This window comes from Lepus europaeus, chromosome 21, assembly GCF_033115175.1.
Source record: "Lepus europaeus isolate LE1 chromosome 21, mLepTim1.pri, whole genome shotgun sequence".
Classification (NCBI taxonomy): Eukaryota; Metazoa; Chordata; class Mammalia; order Lagomorpha; family Leporidae; genus Lepus; species Lepus europaeus.
In genome coordinates this window covers 54,162,728-54,180,293 of record NC_084847.1, presented here as the reverse complement: position 1 = coordinate 54,180,293, position 17,566 = coordinate 54,162,728, and the positions used below count along the sequence as shown (strand labels likewise).

The following is a 17,566-nucleotide window of genomic DNA, read 5'->3' as shown; positions in this document are numbered from 1 at the left end:
CTGATCCAGCTCTCTGCTATGGCCTGGGAAAGCAGTGGAAGATGGCCCAAGCATCTGGGCCACTGCACCCATGTTGGAGACCCGAAAGAAACTCCTGGCTCCTGATCGGTGTAGCTCCAGCTATTGCAGCTAACTGGGGAATGAACCAGTGGATAGAAAGCCTCCCTCCCTCCCCCGCTCTCTCTCTCTCTCCTCTGTGTAACTTTCTCTCTTTCAAATAAATCTTTAAAAAAGAAGAAGAAGAAAGAAGGGGGGAAGGAGAAAAAGAAGAAGGGGGGCAGATTGGGACATAGGGTGAGGAAGAGAAGTTTGGGAGAATGCTTAAAGTTTTAGAGAAGCTTCATTCAATCACTGCCAGAAAATTTTTATTGAAAGTATGGAGGGAAATACATTAAAATATTGGTAGTAGTACGATTGTGGAGAACTTTATTTTTTACATTTTTGTGTTTCAAATTTTCTACAGTAAATACATATGACTTTGGTAATCCAAGAGAAATACGCATTATTTTAAAAAATAACTACCCAGTAAATGTTACAATCATCACTATGTACAATCTAAAGCATAAAGGTAAAGTGAAGCAAATACATACAGGACAAAACCACATAACAAAATTGAAACCCAAAACAAAAATGATAGTGGCCCACAATCAGCAGTCAACAAATGCTTACAAACAGAGAGTAGAAAGTGTGAGTTTTCACCTCAGACAAACCTTGGTTTTGATCCCAACACTCATTGGCTAGCTGAGCAACGAGCTAAGACTCTAAAGGTTTGTTTTCTCATTTGTTTAAATGGTATTTTAGTTTCCTATTTTATAAAGATGCTACTACAATGTAAATATGTGTTTCTCAACATTTGATTATGACATTAATAACTGTATATTCAATCTGTGAATTTGAACAGATGCACAGCATAGTGAATATTTGAGGGCAGAGACATGGTTGGGAAAACAGGAAAAGCAGTATGGGTACAATAAAGGAAAATTCCCTTAACTTCCTAATACAGAAAGTTGGGATACTGCAAAGAGGCACTGCATGACTGGATAGAAAGTGATTCCACAAATTTTCCAAATTTCAAAAAGTGAGGTAAGACTATGGGATAGCCATGCTATGTGTCCTTAATAAAAGTTATGGTACTTCAGGCTACAAAAAAAAACAAATGCAACTAAAATTGCCTTATATAAGAAAGGCATAATTAGTTCATTTAAGAAGAATTGTGGGATTAGGAAAATTCCAATAATCTAATAACACAAAGACCACCTTTCTTCTGCCTGCCCTGTGATCTCCTAAGTTCCAATATAGCTGCTAATGTTGAAGCAGGACTGTTGTTTCCCCAAATACCTTTTTTTAAAGCTATAAAAACACTCCCCAGGAGCACCTTGGAAAATTTCCCATTCCATTTCATTGGCTACAACTACTTTACATGAAATTGTCTCCTCTGAAGCACATGGAGGATAAACACACAAAAAAAATTCAATTAGAAAGACTCAGAAGAGAAAGTAAGAACTAGGGGAATGGAAACTAGAAAGGCAACTGATCAGATATGCCACATAGGTGTATGCACAAGGCCAACAGAACATGAAGTCAGAATCTGAACGGATGTTATTGAAGGACTACCCAGGATATATGAAAACATATGAAGTAAGAGAGGGCTAAAGGATCTGTGTCCCTATGCTGGGGTATAAAGAGGGACTTTTTTTGGCAGGGAAAGGACAGCCTTACTTCCCATCAGTCACTGGGATGACTAAAGATGCTAATGGACTCAACCAAAAAAATGGCCGGAGGCGAGAAACGAAAGGAAAAGAAAAAGTGTGTAGGTGCACCCCATCCACAGCACTATAGAATGAAACATTCCCAGCCCCATGATCTAGGTAAACTCCCACCCGGTGAAGAGATGATTCTTGTTTGACAGGAATGATAGGAAGGCTTGTTAGAGGCCGATAGCCACCTGAATTCCAGTAAATGACCCAGATTCCCATATGGGGGGATAATTCTGAATTATCAGTAATCCCCATGACATCTTCCCGACACACTCCCACGGCTATCTCTAGGCTATCTTTACTCTCCACTTCCCAGTAATGTTTCCCTGAAGTGAAAACGTTTTTTCCCAGAACACAAGGCAAGTGTTGAAATCTCTCCGCAAATTGAGTGTTGTTTTGAGGAGTCCTCCATCCAGTAAAGTAGCTCCATGCTGTAGAAAATACTGGCCGATAACTGGCCGGTGCTCCATTTTTCACATATCTCCCTTCCTGGGAGATGATAAGTTTGGGATGAGCTGTGTCTTCAGCTAGGCTTACAGCCACTGCAGAGAAAATGGAAGCCGAGATAAATAATGCTACAGCTGATCACCAGCACTCCTCCAAAAACGCCCACTTTTTACAGCTTCAATTTCATCTTTCTCCTCTTGACAAGTACTGTTAGAGATGACACTCTTCACAGTCTCCCAACTGCTTCTCAGCTGGGCCTAGCAGACCATGGTAAGACTTTTAGCTATGTGAAATCCTCATTTCCTCTCTGCTATAAAGACTACGACCTAGAAAATGGGAAGCTCACTACTTCATGGCTCCAAATCTTCACAATCCACATAACATTTGGAGATATTAATATATTAAATTAGATCAGTTCTGCTTTTCTGGGATATGTCTACTTGGATATGATTATTACATTATTATCCCTTAATATGTTGACAAATTCAATTTGCTAAAATTTTCTCTAAAATTTCTGTATCTACATTAATAAGAAACTCATTGTTAATTCTTTGGTATATCTTTGATACTAGGATCATGGTAAAGTTGGCCTTATGAAAAGAATTGGGAAATATTCACTCTTCTTCAAGTTTTTTAAGAGTTTATATAGAACTGATATTTCTTTCTCAAATATTTGGGGGAATTCACCAGTGAAACCACTTAGGGAAATTTTTAACTATAATACCAATTTCTTTAAGAGGTATAAAACTGTTCCAGTTATCTATTTTTTCATGAGCCAGTTTTGGTAATTTGTATTTTTTGTAAGCATTGATAAAAGTTTTTTATTAACAAAAATATTTTATAAAATATTAACACTGGGCTTTGTCCATTTCATCTGTTGTTGAATTTATCTGTGTAAAGTTACACATATTCTCTTTTCAATATCTGAAGAATCTGTAATGATGCTACCTCTCTCATTTCTGATGTTTGTAATGTATGTCCTTTTTTCTGTTCATTTGGGTAAAAGGTTTAGCAATTTTATTAACAGTCTCAAAGCACCAGTTTTTCATCAATTTTTTCCTGTTGTTTTCCTCCGTTCTACTGCAACAATTTCTGCTAGCTTCTATTCCCATCCTCTTCTGTTCAATTTGGCCTTATTTGTTCTTTTTCCAGTATATTAAAGTGGAAGCTAAAGTCATTAACTTGAGAACTGTCTTCTGAAATACGTGGTTAGTGCTACCAGTTTCTATTAAGCACTGTTTTAGCTGTATCCCACAAATTCTGGTAAGTTGTGTTTTCCTTTTCATCCAGTTCAAAGTGCTTTCTAATTTCTCTTTTGACTTCTTTAATTCATGGGTTATTGTGGAGTGTGTTATTTAGTTTCCTAACTTTTGGGGATTTTCCTAGAATATTTTTTGCTACTGATTTCTAAAAATTCCATTTTAGTCAGAGAATATACTTTGTATGACTTGAGTCTTTTTTAAGTTATTGAGACTTGTTTCATGGCCCACCTTGATCTTAGAAAACGTTCCACATACACTGAAAAAGAATGTGCATTCTGCTCTTGTTGGAATGTTCTATAAATGAGGTCAAGCTGAATGACATTATTCAAGCTTAGTATCTCCTTTCTCATTTGTTCTTAAAAATTACTGAAAAACAAAGTATTGAAAGCTCCAACTATAACTGTAGTTACCTACATCTTGCATTTCTATCAATTTTTAACTAATGTATTTTGAAACCACTGTTAGGTACATAAATGTCTAAAGGCATTATGTACTCTTGATAAATTGATCACTTCATCATTGGGAGATAACCTTCTTTACCTCTGGTTTTATTCTTTGCTCTGAAACCTACTGTTAATAACTTAGCCGCACCAGATTTTTTTTTAAAGATTTATTTTTATTTATTTGAAAGGCAGAGTTACAGAGAGAGGGCAAGACAGAGAGAGAGGTCATCCATCCACTGATTCACTCCCCAAATGGCCGCAATGGGCAGAGCTGCGCTGATCCGAAGCCAGGAGCCAGGAGCCAGGAGCCAGGAGCCAGGAGCTTCCCCTGGGTCTCCCACATGGGTGCAGGGGCCCAAGGACTTGGGCCATCTTCTCCTGCTTTCTCAGGCCATAGCAGAGAGCTGGATCAGAAGTGGAGCAGCCAAGACTAGAACCGGCACCCATATGGGATGCTGATGCTTCAGGCCAGGGTGTTAACCCGCTGTGCCACAGCACCGGCCCCACCAGATTTCTTTTGACTAGTATTAACATGACATATCTGCCCATTCTTTTAAAAATAAATGGATCTTTAGAGTTAACTTGTTTCTTGCAGCATATAGTTGGGTCTTACTTTTATTTTTTACCCAATCTAGCCAACCTCTGACTTTTGATTAGGTTAATCAGATTGTTTATATTTTATGTGATTATTGGGGCCAGCATTGTGGTACAGCAAGTTAAGCCACCACATTTGATGCTGGCATCCCACATAGGAGCACCATCTGAATCCCAGATATTGCACTTCCAATCCAACTTCCTACTAATACTCCCAGGAAAGCAGCAGATGATGGCACAAATGTTTGGGACCCTGCCACCCATGTGGAAGACCATGATGGAGTTCCAGGCTCCAGGTTTGGCTTCACCCTGGCCTAACCCTGGCTGCTGTGGCCCTCTGGGGAATGAACCAGCAGGTGGAAGGTCTTCCTCTCTCCCTCTCTCTATAACTTTCAAAAAAATAAAATAAATCTTTGGGGGCCACGGCCTGTAGTGCCAACACGCCACATGGGTGCCAGTTCTGGTCCCAGGACCACTTCCAATCCAGCTGTCTGCAATGGCCTGGGAAAGCAGTGGAAGATGGCTCAAGTCCTTGGGCCCCTGCACTGCTCCTGGCTCTGGATTGGCCCAGCTCCAGCCACTGCGGTCAACTGGGGAGTAAACCAGTGGGTGAAAGACCTCTCTCTCTCTCTCTCTGCCTCTGCCTTTGCCTCTGCAACTACGCATTTCAGATAAATAAATCTTTAAAAAATAAATATTATTAATACATTAGGTTTCTATTATCTTGCAATTTGTTTCCTATGTTTTTTCCCTCTTTTTCTACCTTATTTTTGATTAACTATGTATTTTTTATGATTCCACTTTATTGGCTATAACTTTTAATGGTTGCTTTAAAGTTTACTATACACACTTTTAATTTATCAGCCTACCTCCAATAATACTGTAACACTTTATATATAAAAATATAATAGTATACTCCCATTTCTCCTCTTCAAATCTTCAAGCTGTTGTTATCATGTGTTTTACTGATAAATATGTTACAAACTTCATAATACTCTGCTGTTTGGTCAGTTACTGTATTAGTCAAGATTCTCCAAAACAAACAAAATCAATAGGATATATATGTACTTGTATGTATATGCATGTGTGTATACATGTATGCAATTTATTATAAGGAACTGATTCATGTGATTATGGTAACTGGACCAAATCTACTGTGTGGAACAGTAGACTTGAGACCCAGAGTCAATGTTCTCATTTGAAGGCCATTATGCAAGAAGAGCAAATGTGAATCAAGTCCAAAATAGTCTATGGAGAAAGCCCTTTTGCTTTTGTCTATTCTAGTCAGAACTTCATTTGATTGGATGCAACCCATCTACATTTATGGAGGGCAATCTGTTGTACTCAAGTCTACTGATTTAAACGTTAACCTTGTCCAAAAATATCCTCAAAGAAATGCCGGAATTTTAAATAAAACATTTGGACACCCTGGTATTTTGTTCACTTGCATTCTTTTCAAACATAAATGGAAAGTCATCTTTTTCACTGTGAATAACATGTATTTTTGCTGTGGCTGCACTTAAGATTTTCTTTCTATTGCTGATTTTCAGCAAATAATGTTTATGATGCGCTTTGGTATATTTTTCCTCATATTTCTGTGCTTAAGGTTTGTTGAGTTTCTTGGCCCTGTAGACTCAAGAGTTTTCATCAAATGTGAAATACTTTCCCAGATATTTCTGTTGTCCCAGCCCCTTTTCCACTCCTCTCCTTCAGGGAATCTAGTCACCATAGATAAGGCTGCATGAAGCTGTTCCATGGGTCACTGATGCTCTTATTTTCTTTAAATTCTTTTTCTGTTCATTCTGCAGTTTCCATTGCTCTAATTTCACTAATCTTTTCTTTTACAATGTCTAACCAACTATTAATCTCATCCAGTGTATTCTTCACCTCAGTCACTATAGTTTTTAATCTCTATAAACTTAACCTGAATCTTTTTTATATCTTCCATGTCTTTATATATTCATTACAGAACCATTAAAATAAATGTTTTAATGTCCTCCTATGCATACATTTGAGTAAATTTCAATTGAATACTCTCATTGCTTTCCTACTAATTTACTTACCTGATAATGCCTAACCAAATATCAGACATTGTGAATTCACAAGGTTGAGTTCACAATTTTCTTGAGCTTTGTGCTGGGATGCAGTTACTTGGAAACTGTTCCTTTTAGGTCCTACTTTCATGATTCATATGGCTGGTATGAAATAGTACTTACTCTAGGACTAGATATTCTCTATTAATGAGGCAACATTTTCCTGATTACTCTGCTCAGTGTCTCATGAATTCAGAGTTTTCCAATCTGGCTGAGGAACTGGTGAACACCAGCACTTCTTCACTTTTAGGTAGTTCTTCACAGGCATGTGCTGATCAATACTCTAATGAATATTCAGAGAATCCCTCTATGGATCCTCTCTCAATGCAGCTCTCCTTTCTGCAGTCTGCCAGAACTTTGCAAACTCTCACTGTGCAGTTCTCCTTGGACTTTCACCTCCATTATTCAACCCAACCAGTCCACATGACTCTACTTCAATTTTCTCTCAAACAACTCACCTCATTTGTTTCACACTTTTTAGGGATTACTGTCCTTCACTGCCTAACATCCAGTATTATGAAAACTGTTGTTTCATGTCTTTTGACTTTTTTAAGTTACTTCATACAGTTGAGTAACTTCAGTCCTTGTTACTCCAATATGGTTGGATGTGAATATCCACAATATGTTCCCTAATCAGAGACTGATAATTAACTGCATGACTTGTATGACATGTGAAGATCCAATGAAGTTATTTTCTCTCCATCCTACCTTCTTCTCAACCTCAGCTGCTGCCTTTCCCAACAATGCACCCTATCATTTTGTCACATTGGATACCCTTCCCTCCGTTTCTTCCATACCTTAGCTCATGCTGCTGATTCTGCTTGGAAAAGTACACCTCCATTTTCTATTTGGAAAACACAACCGTCACTCACTTCTGCTTTGAAAACTTGCCCAATGTACTCCCAACAGACCCCTCCCTCTGTTCTGTAATTTTGTTCTACCATTGATAAACACTGGCTCCTACAACATTACATTAAATGATATGTCTCTTCTATTGGCTTATTAACTCTTAGAAAGATGAGAATAGGTCTCTTTCTTTTTGTAACTGTAATACAGTATGTGTTAAGTAAACATTGCTTAATGAAGAGTATATCCATTTATTTCTAAGTAATCACTACATTTCTCCTGACACTCCTTTTAGCTTCTTATTCTTTCTCTTTCCTTTCCATACTTCTCTCACTGTTTATTCTATTATTTGAAAGATTTCTAGAGAACCCTAAGTCCTAGAAATTCTGCTCACCTTGGAATCTCTTCAGCATTTCCTTCATCATTGGTATCTGGCACACAGTCTTCACATTTAGAACTTCAGGGGAATAGTTCACATCTTCTTGGTTTTCACACCTAAGAAAAGTACAGAAAGCTATCTTGTCTCTTACAAGACAACTACAGCAGCCAAAATCCCCACTTCCCATCAGAAGTTTCCAAACCCAAAGCTGAGATCATTTTCACTCCTACTACTCCTTGCAAAAGTGAACAACACAATTCCTCCTCCACAGACCCTTCAGGGAATACCCAGATTGACCTATGGACCCCAGACCTTGTTTCTGCTCTGTTCATCCAATACCTTTAGCATTCCATTCAGGCCCCCATAAAAGAGTAGGAGCACATACCTGATCAGCACATCTTTTGGATTCTGTAAAGAAAAGAAAGAAGACCCAATATGAATTATTTCTGCCAAAAGAAAAAGTAGGAATAGTCACAAATGTAGAACCTTATCTAAAAACTTACAGACATTATAAGGACATTTTACCTTCAGAGGATATATAGATAAGCTCAGGGGCCAGCACTGTGGTATAGGGGGTAAAGCTGCTAAAGTGCTGGCATCCCATATGGGTACCAGTTCAAGTCCCAGCTGCTCCACTTCCTATCTAGATCTCTGCTGTGGTCTGGGAAAGCAGCAGAAGATGGCATGAATGCTTGGGCCCCTGCATCTACACAGGAGACCCAGAAGAAGCTTGTGACTCCAGATCAACCCAGCTGAAGCCATTGCAGCCATCTGGGGAGTGAACCAGCAGATGGAACACCTCTCTCTCTGTCTATACCTCTCTCTGTAACCCTGCCTTTCAAATAAATAAATATATAGTTTTTTAAAAAAAGATATGGCCGGCGCCGTGGCTCACTAGGCTAATCCTCTGCCTTGCGGCGCTGGCACATCGGGTTCTAGTCCCGGTCGGGGCGCCAGATTCTGTCCCAGTTGCCCCTCTTCCAGGCCAGCTCTCTGCTGTGGCCTGGGAGTGCAGAGGAGGATGGCCCAAGTCCTTGGGCCCTGCACCCCATGGGAGACCAGGATAAGCACCTGGCTCCTGCCTTCGGATCAGCGCGGCCATTGGAGGGTGAACCAACGGCAAAAAGGAAGACCTTTCTCTCTGTCTCTCTCTCTCACTATCCACTCTGCCTGTCAAAAAAAAAAAAAAAAGATAAACTCAAAGGAAAGAGTCTTTTTTTTTTTTTTTGAAAGGCAGAGTGGATAGTGAGAGAGAGAGACAGAGAGAAAGGTCTTCCTTTTTGCCGTTGGTTCACCCTCCAATGGCCGCTGCGGCCGGCGCACCGCTCTGATCCGAAGCCAGGAGCCAGGTGCTTCTCCTGGTCTCCCTTGCGGGTGCAGGGCCCAAGGACTTGGGCCATCCTCCACTGCCTTCCCGGGCCATGCAGAGAGCTGGCCTGGAAGAGGGGCAACCGGGATAGAATCCGGCGCCCCAGCCGGGACTAGAACCCGGTGTGCCAGCGCCACAAGGTGGAGGATTAGCCTGTTAAGCCACGGCGCCGGCCGGAAAGTCTTGATAACAAATGAGCTAAAGACTCAAATTTAAGTACTGAGTCAGAATTATCTTTCCAAAGTTGCTGAATATTAGAAAATACTTAAACGAATATGTCAGTAAAAATCTGGGGACAAGAACAAAGCTATTTCAAACTGTGATTGTAATGATCAATAATCAGCAAAAAAAATATAAATTTCTCTGGGGCCCATACTGTGGCATAGCGGGTAAAGCAGCTGCATGCAGTGCCGGCATCCCATGTGGGCACGCCGGTTCAAATCTCGGCTGCTCCACTTCCAATCCAGCTCTCTGCTATAGCCTGGGAAAGCAGTATAAGATGGCCCAAGTCCTTGGGCCTCTGCACCCACATGGGAGACTTGGAAGAGGCTCCCGGCTTTGGATTGGCAAAGCTGGGAAGTGACCCAGTAGATTGAAGACCCCTCTTTCTGCCTCTCCATCTCTCATTCACTTTCAAATAAATAAATAAATAAATCTTTAAAAATAAATAAATTTCTCTTAACTGTTGATATAATTATATGGTTTGTGGTTTAATGCTTTATTTTAATAAAGAATTATAAATGTATGGGGCCGGCTGTGGCGCAGCAGGTTAATACCCTGGCCTGAAGTGCCGGCATCCCATATGGGCGCCAGTTCTAGTCCTGGCTGCCCCACTTCCAATCCAGCTCTCTGCTATAGCCTCGGATGGCAATAGAAGATGGCCCAAGTCCTTGGGCCCCTGCACCCATGTGGGAGACCTGGAAGAAGCTCCTGGCTCCTGGCTTCAGATAAGCACAGCTCCGGTCATTGCGGCCATCTGGGGCGTGAACCATTGGATGAAAGACCTCTCTCTCTCTCTCTCTCTGCCTCTCCTCTGTGTATCTCTGACTTTCAAAGAAATAAATAAATCTTTAAAAAAAAAAAAGTATTATAAATGTATAAATGAGATGAGTAAGACTTTTATCTTAGATGTACTTCAGATCTATATAAACTACCAGACCACATAAATATCTCATAAATCTCACATTACCTGAGCAGGCATACCTACATTTTACACTAATTTCCTTTGAATGGTGAATGTTTGACTTTTAATTGTATAATAGAAGGAACACAATTAACAAATATGACATGTCTTCTATTAAACCATTCACCAGGAAGTACATTCAGCTCTATAGACAAGAGTGTGTTCCGTTCGAGATGTTAACTAACACCTATGTAAAGATAGAGATTCCCCCTTCCACGTCCATCTCACCTGGAGCAACTCCAGGCTGGAGGCCTGGCTTTTCTCTCCCACTTCTAAGATGAGCTTCTTCATGGAAGTGATCATTTGATTGAGCATTAACATGTTCTCATTCATTTTCTTCTGTGTTTCTTCTTCTTCTTCTCTTAGTCTCTGAAGAATCAGTTGCTCTTCATCAGCCAGGAAGTGGTGTAGCTTTGAAAATTCCGTGCTGATTCTCATTTGCTGATTCTTTATCTTTTCCTAGGATCACATGAGATCTGCTCAGTGCTTGTTTTGCCTGGCCCTTGCTCTTCATTTCTTGAACATGACCCCCCAACAACTCATAGTCCTTTCCATCCTAATCAACTGCTCCAGAAAATCTCCTGCTCACCCCCTACAAAGTTCCATTACTTTTATTTGCACTTGATATCCCTGTAGTTATCATAGTATTCACTTATTCTTTGTGACATTTGAATCTCTACCAATAAGAGTGATGACTTGCTGATACACTTTTTCTAATTAAAATGTACTTTCACATATATTATTTAGTTTAGCCCTCAGAAAATCTGCTGTTTGGTTCCGTTAAATCTTTAGGAACATGCAGCACATGATACCGTCCAACCACATTGGCCTCCTTAAAAGCAAAGTCCATTCCTGTGTTTCTTTCCATAGTACCAAACACCCAAACTAACTCCAACCCAGAGAACACATTAAATTAGAGATATGGGGATGAAGTGTGTAGCGTTCACACTGCCCAAAGTCACAGGCCAGCAGGGACAGACACTTGCTGTTCTATCACCTTATCTGCAAGCAGTGTACAACTGATGATTACTCTGCAAGTTCTTCCCTTCAAAAGCCCCCGAACAACCCCAGACTGAAAGAGCTTCAGAAACAAGAAATGTGCAAATCCTTCTATTACCTTCCACTTTGTAGCATTCTTCAGTTCTGTTTCCTGTAACTGCACAATTGTCTTCATCTTGACTCTAAGACTACATTCAGAACTACGAAGTTTCTCCTGCCAGCAGAAACATACAAAGGTTAAAAAAAAAAAAAATCATCTCTCTCCAAGCATCTTCCTTGCTTAGGAGATAAAAATCACTTAATCTAAATAGAGAATGAGACCAAAAAAATATCGAAGACAGCCACAGGCTATCATAAAAACTATTCTGGTATGAAATTACAGTACTACATAGAAAGTGCCTAATAAGTTGGCAAAAACTAAAATTTTTGTTAAAAGATTAAAAAATATCTATGGGCAGTGCTTGGTGCCCTGCACCCGTGTGGGAGACCAGGAAGAAGCACTTGACTCCTGGCTTTGGATCGGAGCAGCTCCGGCCGTGGCAGCCATTTATGGGGTGGACCAATGAAGACCTTTCTATCTATCTATAACTCTACCTGTCAAAAAAAAAAAAAAAAAAATCTATGGGCCAGCACTCCAGCACTGTGGCCTAGTAGGTTAAGCCTTTGCCTGCAATGCCAGCATCCCATATAGGTGCCAGTTAGAGACCCAGTTGCTCTACTTCCCATTCAGCTCCCTGCTAATGCTGGGAAAACAGAAGATGGCCCAAGTGCTTGGATCCCTGCATCCCCATGGAGACCTGGAAGAAGTTCCTGGTTCCTGGTTTTGGCCTGGCTCAGCCCCGGCTGCTGCAGCCATTTGGGGAGTGAACCAGTTGATGGAAGCTCACTTGCTCACTCAATCTCTCCTCCTCTCTCTGCAACTCTTTCAAAAAAATTTAAAAATATCTTAAAAATTTTATTAAAATATATAGTATTGAAATGGGAGAAGACCTCTGACAGCATGAAGATTAAAAAGATGCCACCTTTTCAAAGAGCAATTGGCAGGATTTAACAAATTTAAAATGTGTAGAATCCCAGCTTTTTAAAAAAAAAAAAATTTTTATTTGAAAGTCAGAATTACACAGAAAGAGAAGGAAAGGCAGAGAGAGAGAGAGAGTGGTCTTCCACCCACAGTTTACTCCCCAACTGGCCACAACAGCTGGAGCTGCACCGACTTGAAGCCAAGAGCTTCCTCCTGGTCTCCCAGGTGGGTGCAGGGGCCCAAGGACTTGAGCCATCCTCCACTGCCTTCCCATGCCATAGCAGAGAGCTGGATTGAAAGTGGAGCAGCCGGGGGTCTCGAACTGCGCCCATATGGGATACCAGCACTGCAGGCGGCAGCTTTACCACTATGCCACAGCACCGGCCCCAATCCCACTTCTAATAATCTATCCAGCACTAGCAAAAATAATCATATGGAGAGAATGTTCACTGAAAAATTACTCAAGATCTACTAATGGGTAATTATTAAATTACTTATGGTATAGTAATACTTTGTATCAATTTCATGTATCTCCCTATATGTTGACATGTTATATTAAGTTAAAACCAAATTAATATATGCTTTGTATAATTCTATTTTGAAAATAATATATGTGCACTTTTATGCATGTGTGTTTATGTACATTTATATGTAAATAGAAGCAAAATCTGAAAGGATATATACCTAAATATTAACATTCGCTTTTTCTAGAAAATAACTTGTAAGCTTGAGGAAGGGGAATCTAAAAATTTTTTATCAACTTTTGTTTGAATTTCTACAAGAAATATATGCCATTTTTATCATCTGTGCTAGTAAGAAATAAAACTTAATCAACATTGGCCGGCGCCGTGGCTCAACAGGCTAATCCTCCGCCTTGCGGCGCCGGCACACCGGGTTCTAGTCCCGGTCGGGGCACCGATCCTGTCCCGGTTGCCCCTCTTCCAGGCCAGCTCTCTGCTGTGGCCAGGGAGTGCAGTGGAGGATGGCCCAAGTGTTTGGGCTCTGCACCCCATGGGAGACCAGGATAAGCACCTGGCTCCTGCCATCGGAACAGTGCGGTGCGCCGGCCGCAGCGCGCTACCGCGGCGGCCATTAGAGGGTGAACCAACGGCAAAAAGGAAGACCTTTCTCTCTGTCTCTCTCTCTCACTGTCCACTCTGCCTGTCAAAAATTAAAAAAAAAAAAAAAAAAAAAAAAAAAAAAAAAAAACTTAATCAACATTAACAAATGTCAGAAATGACCTCAGACAGAAAAAGGCTAAAGAAACATGCAGAGGAAAACAAACAGGAATTGATGATCAAACAGTTTTAGAAGAGAGTCCCAGACTTAGCCCATGGATTCTGGGTTGAATAATTAGATGGACTGCAAGTCAGTTACCAAATTAAGAAATATGGAGCAGGCCAGCATTGTGGCACAGTGGGTTAAGCCGACACGTGCAACACGTGCATCATATGGTGCCAATTTGAGTTTCGATCCAGCTACCTGCTAATGCCTGGGAAAGCAGAAAATGGCCCTTCTCTTCATACTCATCTTACTCTCTATGCGGCCCCCTGGGAGACTCTATCTGCTTACTTCTACCATGAAAGAGACAGGATGACAATTCCAGAATATTTTGTCCCTAGCCTCACAGCGCCCTTTTCCTATCCCCATCACCTCCTGTCCCTCTTTGTTAGACTTCCCATCAGTGACTTTACACTTAACATGTTCCAAAATGAGCGTGGGATCTTCTGTCCTAAAGCCCACTCTTTTTCCTACATATTTTGGCACCATTAACCCCATATCTATTTGCCACCTAAACCAGAAATCTGGACTACTATCCTAGCTTCCTCTCTCTCACCTATCAAGACCAATTAATTGGTCACCAAGTCATTCCAGCTCATAATTAATCCACTGCCTCTTCTTCATCACTCGTGCCCTGCACTAATTAAAAGTATTTTTACCTCTTGCTTAAAATGATACAAACATAGCCCAATTGGGCTTTTTTTTCTATCCATGCATGTGGATTCCAAAGTAATCTTTCTAAAACAAACAAAGAATCATAACATTCTCTGCTTTAAAATCCTTTGACCTCCTACTGCCAGAAAGAGAAAGCTCTAGCCGGTGCCACGGCTCAATAGGCTAATCCTCCACCGGCACACTGGGTTCTAGTCCCAGTCAGGGCGCCGGATTCTGTCCCAGTTGCCCCTCTTCCAGTCCAGCTCTCTGCTGTGGCCCTGGGAATGCAGTGGAGGATGGCCCAAGTGCTTGGGCCCTGCACCCCATGGGAGACCAGGAGAAGCACCTGGCTCCTGCCTTCGGATCAGCGTGGTGCACCGACCACAGCGCGCCAGCCACGGTGGCCATTGGAGAGTGAACCAACGGCAAAGGAAGACCTTTCTCTCTGTATCTCTCTCTCTCTGTCCACTCTGTCCCAAAAAAAAAAAAAAAAAAAGAGAAAGCTCTGCCATTTTGGTATGGTGAACAGATCTTTGATGATATGGCCTTTGCTTTTCTTCAACCTCAACTCCTACTCCACATCTCTGAAGTACCGAGTACCTTCTCACATTTCACATGCTACTCTATGGCAGCACATTCTGAATCTGCTGAAATACTCTCTCCTCCGCTTTGTTATACTCACCCTTCAAGAACTAACTGATGAAAGTTTACTTTTCTGGGAAGACTTCCCTTCTCACCAATGAGTCTGACTTCAGACCTTCACTCTCACACACACCTAAGTTAATGGTCTATGTGCTTACATCCCTTACAAGACAAAACTCAAAAGTCTTTTTCATCCATTTAGCACCAGATTCTGGAACAATGCTTGGCACATAATAAGCATCAAAGAGGTTACTAAACGAAGATCAGCTTTGCATTTTTCTTTTTTGTAGTCAGCTGATAAAACTGTACAACATTTTACAAAAACATTTTCACTGTATCACTAAATTTGTATGTTCATGTACTTACTGAGTATCAATTCTGTTGGAGACCATTAGAGTTACACTGGTGGTAATGGAAGGGGGTAGGGCTACTCTGGAAAGGATGATCAAGGAAGGTCTTCAGTCTAGAAGCTAAAAGGATCTGAAGAATTGAGGATAGGGGGAGAGAAAGAGAAGAGACTTGAAACGAAAGCAAGAAAGTGTGGCTGGAGCAAAGTAAGGCCAACTGACATTCCACTTGTCTCTTAACTGGAGAAACAGAAAGGATAGATAATTCCCAAATATTAAGTAATTTCCCCAATCAATGAAGGAAACTAGTAACAAAACCCAGCCTTATCACTCCAAGTCAGGCTTTTCCTAAGTGAGTTTTCTATGTCATCTATTGGTATAGACCTGTCAAATATAGCATCCATTAACCATTCAAGCACGTGAAATGCAGTCAGAATTGATATATGCTTTAAGTATAAAATGCACAAGGATTTCAAAGACCTGTAGAAAAAAAGTGTAAAATACCTGATAAGTTTCACCTAAACATTAATTAACAGTATTTTGGATAATTAGGTTAAATAACGTAAAGTTAACATCACCTGTCGCTTAGTACTACTGAAGAACCAAAGTGACTCCATTTTAAAACAATAAAAAAAAACAGCCTCTGTTTCCCATAGCAGACCTGAGTCCTTGTACAAGCAGGCATTCAGGCATTCCGGAGATATCAAAGCTCACCAGGGACAGCTAGCTGAGTAGACCAAGGACAGACAGTAGAGATTGCTGAACAAAGTAACTCCCTGTGCCCAGAGCTCCCGTGCTGTAAGCCCCCCGCTGTAACTCCCTGTACCCAGAGCTTGCATGCTGTATGTAACTCTTTTTTTCCTGCTGATGTAGCCCTTTTTTCCTTTAAAAACTGTCCCAAACAAAGACCGGGGACTCGGCCTCACTCCTTCCTGCGCTGTGCCGGTTGGTTGGATGGGGTCCCTGTCGCGGCTTGTACTCCCGAATAAACCTTGCTTTTGCAGTTCGGTGTGATGGACTCTCTGGGGGTCTCTGCGGGGATCTAACGATCTGGGCACAACATATTTTTTGGTGCCCAACACTACTAGGTGTTCTAAGATACACAGGCGGTTCACCTTATGTTTCTACCGGACAGCACCGGCATGCAGTCTCTTGGCAGGTTTTCAGCTTAAGGAGGGGTCCCCAGGGGCATTCCTTGAAAAATCTATACAATGACGCCGAAGCTTGCAGGGCCCCTCCCCTAATCCTGAGATTCATGTATCACTTTTGGGTTTGGGGGCTTTTCATTCTAAAATGGGAATCACAGCTACTCCATGAGGGGTTTTTTTGTTTAAGTGAACGTTCGTGGGCAATACTGGCAGCCCCGTAACGGTCACTGCGACAGCCGGCTCACCCGGTAGTTCTGAAAGGCCTCGTCGATGGGAGCCATGGCGTGGGCCCGGTGCTCCCGGGACTCCCTGCAGACCAAGCACACAGGCCGCTGGTCGACCTCGCAGAAGAGCCGCAGCGGTTCCCGGTGGCGGCTGCACAGGTTCTGAGGCGCTGGGCCCTGGTGCCGGCGCCGCCTCTTTTCCGTCATCCTGGCCAGGGCCCAGTTTGGCCGCATCGCGCCGGGCGCTGACGGCTGCCGGCACTCGGGACAGAGGAAGCAGCCGCCACTCGGCGTCCAGCTGCGGCTCAGGCAGCGACGGCAGAAGTTGTGCCCGCACTCGATGGAGACTGGGTCCTCAAAATAATCCAGGCAGATGGAGCAGGTCAGCTCGTCTTGGAAGTCCTCGGCTTCCATGTCGCTGCTCGGCCGGTTGCGGCGGGAGGAGCCACTTAAGCCTCGCCTCAGGGGCCCGGGACCCAGCGACAGGCGACCTAAGCCGCCCAGCCCGGTCGCCTCAGCCGCTTCCGGGTTCCGGCGCCCGGAGGACGCACGAGACGCCGCGGGCTGCGCGCGAAGCATGACGGGACTGTGGGCGGGTCCTCCGCACGGCGGTAGGCGTCTCCGGCGGGAAACCTAGGTAGATCGCGTTCGAAGGGTGGATTCTGCGTTCGTCCTGGGCTCGGACCCGTTTAAATCCTGGAATTCTGGAGGTCCGCCAGCCCAAAGCGGCGTTCTGACCGAGCTGTCAGCGCCTAGAAGGCCACAGGGATCTGCGGGCCGCCGTGGCTCAACAAGCTAATCCTCCGCCTTGCGGTGCCGGCACACCGGGTTCTAGTCCCGGTTGGGGCACCGGATTCTATCCCGGTTGCCCCTCTTC

At 42.4% G+C, this 17,566-nt stretch overlaps 1 protein-coding gene across 2 annotated transcripts; it reads right to left on the bottom strand.

Moving 5' to 3' along the window:
• Positions 1–343: 343 nt before the first annotated feature.
• On the bottom strand, positions 344–17,217 carry TRIM4 (tripartite motif containing 4). Of its 2 annotated transcripts, none has more exons than XM_062180832.1 (6): positions 16,711–17,217; positions 11,491–11,586; positions 10,602–10,832; positions 8,207–8,229; positions 7,837–7,937; positions 344–2,299 (listed from the first exon to the last, which is right to left on the bottom strand). In XM_062180832.1, exons 1-6 carry the CDS (start codon positions 17,101–17,103, stop codon positions 1,716–1,718), a joined length of 1,428 nt encoding a protein of 475 aa, XP_062036816.1. In that variant the 5' UTR covers positions 17,104–17,217; the 3' UTR covers positions 344–1,715. The 2 variants fall into 2 exon arrangements, with proteins under 2 accessions (XP_062036816.1, XP_062036817.1); XM_062180833.1 differs by lacking the exon at positions 344–2,299 and adding an exon at positions 2,327–2,461.
• Between the last annotated feature and the right edge of the window lie 349 nt (positions 17,218–17,566).

Coding starts and splice junctions, on each gene's coding strand:
- TRIM4 (XM_062180832.1), bottom strand. CDS start 17,103: ATGGAAGCCGAGGACTTCCAAGACGAGCTGACCTGCTCCATCTGCCTG. Junction 10,833..11,490: donor AGAATGCTACAAAGTGGAAG/GTAATAGAAGGA, acceptor ATGTGATCCTAG/GAAAAGATAAAGAATCAGCA. Junction 8,230..10,601: donor CCAGCCTGGAGTTGCTCCAG/GTGAGATGGACG, acceptor TTTTCTTTACAG/AATCCAAAAGATGTGCTGAT.